Source organism: Trachemys scripta, chromosome 24 (genome assembly GCF_013100865.1).
Source record: "Trachemys scripta elegans isolate TJP31775 chromosome 24, CAS_Tse_1.0, whole genome shotgun sequence".
NCBI lineage: Eukaryota > Metazoa > Chordata > Testudines > Emydidae > Trachemys > Trachemys scripta.
Genome location: NC_048321.1, coordinates 13,387,973 through 13,392,632, shown reverse-complemented (window position 1 = coordinate 13,392,632; position 4,660 = coordinate 13,387,973). Strand labels below are relative to the sequence as shown.

General features: G+C 45.7%; 1 protein-coding gene across 1 annotated transcript; it reads right to left on the bottom strand.

Moving 5' to 3' along the window:
- Positions 1–2,473: 2,473 nt before the first annotated feature.
- On the bottom strand, positions 2,474–3,238 carry LOC117869888 (interferon-inducible GTPase 1-like). Its single transcript, XM_034756992.1, has one exon. It carries the CDS (start codon positions 3,236–3,238, stop codon positions 2,474–2,476), a length of 765 nt encoding a protein of 254 aa, XP_034612883.1.
- Between the last annotated feature and the right edge of the window lie 1,422 nt (positions 3,239–4,660).

The window sequence follows — 4,660 nt, the reverse complement described above, 5'->3', positions numbered from 1 at the left end:
ATTTTTTGGCCTTCCTAATTATATTTTTACATTTCATTTGCCAGAGTTTATGCTCCTTTCTATTTGCCTCAATAGGAATTAACTTCCACTTTTTAACGGATGCCTTTTTACTTCTCACTGCTTCTTTTACTTTGTTGTTTACCCACGGTGGCACTTTTTTGATCTTCTTACTATGTTTTTAAATTTGGGGCGTACAAGAACAAGTGCAGAGTCCTGCACTTAAGACGGAAGAATCCCATGCACTGTTACAGACTAGGGACCGAATGGCTAGGTAGCAGTTCTGCAGAAAAGGACCTAGGGGTTACAGTGGACGAGAAGCTGGATATGAGTCAACAGTGTGTCATTGTTGCCAAGAAGGCTAACGGCATTTTGGGCTGTATAGGTAGGGGCATTGCCAGCTGATCGAGGCACGTGATCACTCCCCTCTATTCAGCATTGGTGAGGCCTCATCTGTAGCACTGTGTCCAGTTTTGGGCCCCACACTACAAGAAGGATGTGGAAAAATTGGAAAGAGTCCAGCGGAGGGCAACAAAAATGATTAGGGGGCTGGAGCACATGACTTATGAGGAGAGGCTGAGGAACTGGGATTATTTAGTCTGCAGAAGAGAAGAATGAGGGGACACAATACTCCAGGTGTGGCCTCAGCAGTGCCGAATACAAGGGAATAATCACTTCCCTTGATCTGCTGGCAATGCTCCTACTAATACAGCCCAATATACCGTTAGCCTTCTTGGCAATACGGGCACACTGTTGACTCATATCCAGCTTCTCATCCACTATAACCCCCAGGTACTTTTCTGCAGAACTGCTGCCTAGCCATTCGGTCCCTAGTCTGTAGCAGTGCATGGGATTCTTCCATCCTAAGTGCAGGACTCTGCATTTGTTCTTGTTGAACCTCATCAGGTTTCTTGCGCTTTGTACAGATGAAGTAACTTGTGTCCTCTGGGAGAAAGACAAACATGGCACATTCTGAGCAGGTCACAACAGCAGAGCACTCACTGTCCTCGTCTTCCTTCTAAGAGGCTCCTCAGATGTTGTATGTACTGCTCACAGGAGCCTGAAAGGCAAACACACTCTGTGCGAACTCCCCCCAGGCAAACTCCCTCTGTTTGCCAGTCCTCTGTTCGCTGCTCACTCGGTTCACAACTGGCTGCCTTTTTATAAGGCTTCTGGCTCAAAGAAGGTGGCCCAGCTCAAAGCCTTCCCTCCAATCAACCACTCAAGGCCGATCTGGAACAAAGCACTCCCAATTCACACTTTTCAATCAAACACCTTTTCAGTCATCCTCCCTTCCAACAGAATGGACAGGGACTGTCACAGTCATCAAGTTCTTAGAAATAATAGACACTCCCTAGGAGCAGACTGAAAGGAAATCAGGGAGAGAAAAGCCCCAAAGAGATTTAGGTAGATATAAAATTCTTGTGTGTTGGTGATGGGAAACTGTCCTGACAGAAGGGCCCTGCACGTATTTAAATAGCTAAATTTATATGCTCTGTAATCTGTTAAATTATGCCTTTTCTCTCTGTCTGGGATAGGGTGTTGGATGTCACCATTTGAGGCCTCATCAGGGGGATGAGCCAAATCTCAGATGGTCGTGGGTGTTATGAGCTGGGTGAAACCTTGTTATGGGTTAAATGAAAACCCCATTAAACATGATGTGTGAACATGCCCTTCTCTTAAGATAGTTGTTAGATAGTCAAGGGGCACCTCTAACACTAGGCTTAATAGAGTTCACCTAGAAACTAGCACCATGGGGGTGGAAGGTTCCACTGGGTATTGTGACCACCTGAGTGTGGGTGTGTGAAAAAGACAAGCTGGGCTGCAAACAAGAACAGAGATAGACTCAGAGCCAGAGGCAAAAAGCAAGAAAGTCAAGCAGCGATCTGTGAGGTGGGTGTATGACCCTGGAAAAAAAATCAGAGAGAGAGAGTTTTTGCATCTGGTGTTGGCTAAAGAGGATTGGGGCTGTAAGCTAAGAAACTATTATTGTTTCTGGTTTCCCCTGTGTTTGGAGAAGCAGGACTTTGGGTATTCCTTGTAAATAAATAAGATTGCATCAAAGAAAATACCAGACTCCATCCTCCTTTTCTGCGCCCAACTGGGACATCCTGGGGCCTTGAACTCTGACTATCCAGTTGGGTCACAAAGGGGCAACAATATTGAGTGAATGTTCTCTGTCTAGAAACCAAATCCTGCCATGGATGAAGAGTCTGGGATGCGAATGAAAACCGGAAGTTATTTCAGAAGGGTTTATTACATGGCCTGTGTAAGGAGTATGGGGCTTAATCTTGCCGCTTTCACAGCCAATGAGAATTCAGCTTACCTTAGAGTTCCAGGATTTGTCTCCTCAGACGATATGGGACATGGTCTTTATTTTTGCTCTTTTTTCACACTTTATATTATTTTAAAACAATGAATAAATGTAAAATACCCACTAAAGATCTGAACAAGGAACAGACCAAAGGGGGGTTTCTCACCGATTGCCCCTGGGGCCTTCAGTGGCCGCAAACATCTCAGTCTTGTGGTTGTAGAATTCCTTTAGCAAAGTCTTCTGCAGCTGTGGAGAATCATATTTCTGAAATTCCCTACTCGAGACAAGGAAAACCTGCGGGGAACTCATCCCTTCTCTGGACAGGTTGTAGACGCAGTTGTTTCTGATTTTCTCCAGGGTTCTCTCCTCGTTGAAGCTCTTTTTATGTTTCTCATTATACAGGTCCAAGTCCACCCTGGAGCGTACAAAGAAAAACTTCTTTCCCATCTTCTGGATCTCCTGGGCCAGCTTGGTGTGGCAGAATCTACTCCTCTCTGAAGCGATGATTATAAAAACATCGTAATGGCTGCACTTCACTTGTTTCAGATAAGCGTCTGGCCGAAAATCTGGGGTCCCGATCGCTGGCAGGTCCCAGAAGGTCACCATGGGACAGGTAGGATGATGATATGCTACTGGTTCTTTGGTCATTTCCACCACACCAGTCTCAGCAGCACCTTCGTCTTCATCTCCCAGGCCCCGAATGGCATTGACCAAAGATGATTTGCCAGATCCTGGCTCCCCTGTGATGGCGATATTGAACTCAACGCCTGACAAATTCTTAAATGTCTGCACCACGGAAGCTGCTTCTAAGAAGTTTCCTGCTTTGATAGCAGCCTCAATCTGTTTAGTTTGTTCTGCAGAGATGCCAGGAAGAATATTTCTATATTCTGCACGTAGGTCATCACAGGTAGAACTGAGATTAGCCATCTCCTGGGAAAAGAAACGGTCACGGTTAGTCTAGTTTCCCACACAGGCTCCACCCCAGCACATTGTAACCTGGAGACCAGTAAATAAATATCCCAGACATATAACTCATCACACACAAACCTGCAAAGCTGCAAGAAAAGTAGCGTTGGTGACAGTTTGAAATAACTAAAATAACCTGCAGAGATTTAGGAACTTTCTGGATGATCCAGAGAGCTGGGATCATAGAATCATAGAAGATTAGGATTGTAAGAGACCTCAGGAGGTCATCTAGTCCATCCCCTAGCTCAAAGCAGGACCAACCCCAATTAAAGGAAGAAAGGAGAGCAGCAGAATACGAACCCTGGACTTCAGAAAAGCAGACTGACTCCCTCAGGGAACTGATGGGTAGGATCCCCTGGGAGAATAACATGAGGGAGAAAGGATTCCAGGATTGCTGGCTGTATTTTAAAGAATCCTTATTGAGGTTGCAGGAAAAAAACATCCCAATGTGTAGAAAGAACAGTAAATATGGCAGGCGACCAACTTGGCTTAACAGTGAAATCCTTACTGACCTTAAATGCAAAAAAGAAGCTTACAAGAAGTGGAAGATTGGACAGATGACCAGGGAGGAGTATAAAAATATTGCTCAGGCTGCAGGAGTGAAATCAGGAAAGCCAAATCACACTTGGAGTCGCAGCTAGCAAGAGATGTTAAGAGTAACAAGAAGGGTTTCTTCAGATATATTAGCAATAAGAAGAAAGTCAAGGAAAGTGTGGGCCCCTTACTGAATGAGGGAGGCAACGTAGTGACAGAGGATGTGTAAAAAGCTAATGTACTCAATGATTTTTTTGCCTCTGTCTTCATGAACAAGGTCAGCTCCCAGACTGGTGCACTGGGCAGCACAGTATGGGGAGAAGGTGAGCAGCCCTCTGTGGAGAAAGTAGTTTGGGACTATTTAGAAAAACTGGATGAGCACAAGTCAATGGGGCCGGATGCGCTGCATCCGAGGGTGCTAAAGGAGTTGGCGGATGTGATTGCAGAGCCATTGGCCATTATCTTTGAAAACTCATGGCGATCGGGGGAGGTCCCGGATGACTGGAAAAAGGCTAATGTAGTGCCCATCTTTAAAAAAGGGAAGAAGGAGGATCCGGGGAACTACAGGCCAGTCAGCCTTACCTCAGTCCCTGGAAAAATAATGGAGCAGGTCCTCAAGGAATCAATTCTGAAGCACTTAGAGGAGAGGAACGTGATCAGGAACAGTCAGCATGGATTCACCAAGGGCAAGTCATGCCTGACTAACCTAATTGCCTTCTATGAGGAGATAATGGGCTCTGTGGATGAGAGGAAAGTAGTGGATGTGTTATTCCTTGTGATCAACAGTTCCATGTCTAGTTGGCAGCTGGTTTCAAGTGGAGTGCCCCAGGGGTCGGTCCTGGGGCCGGT

Coding starts and splice junctions, on each gene's coding strand:
- LOC117869888 (XM_034756992.1), bottom strand. CDS start 3,238: ATGGCTAATCTCAGTTCTACCTGTGATGACCTACGTGCAGAATATAGA.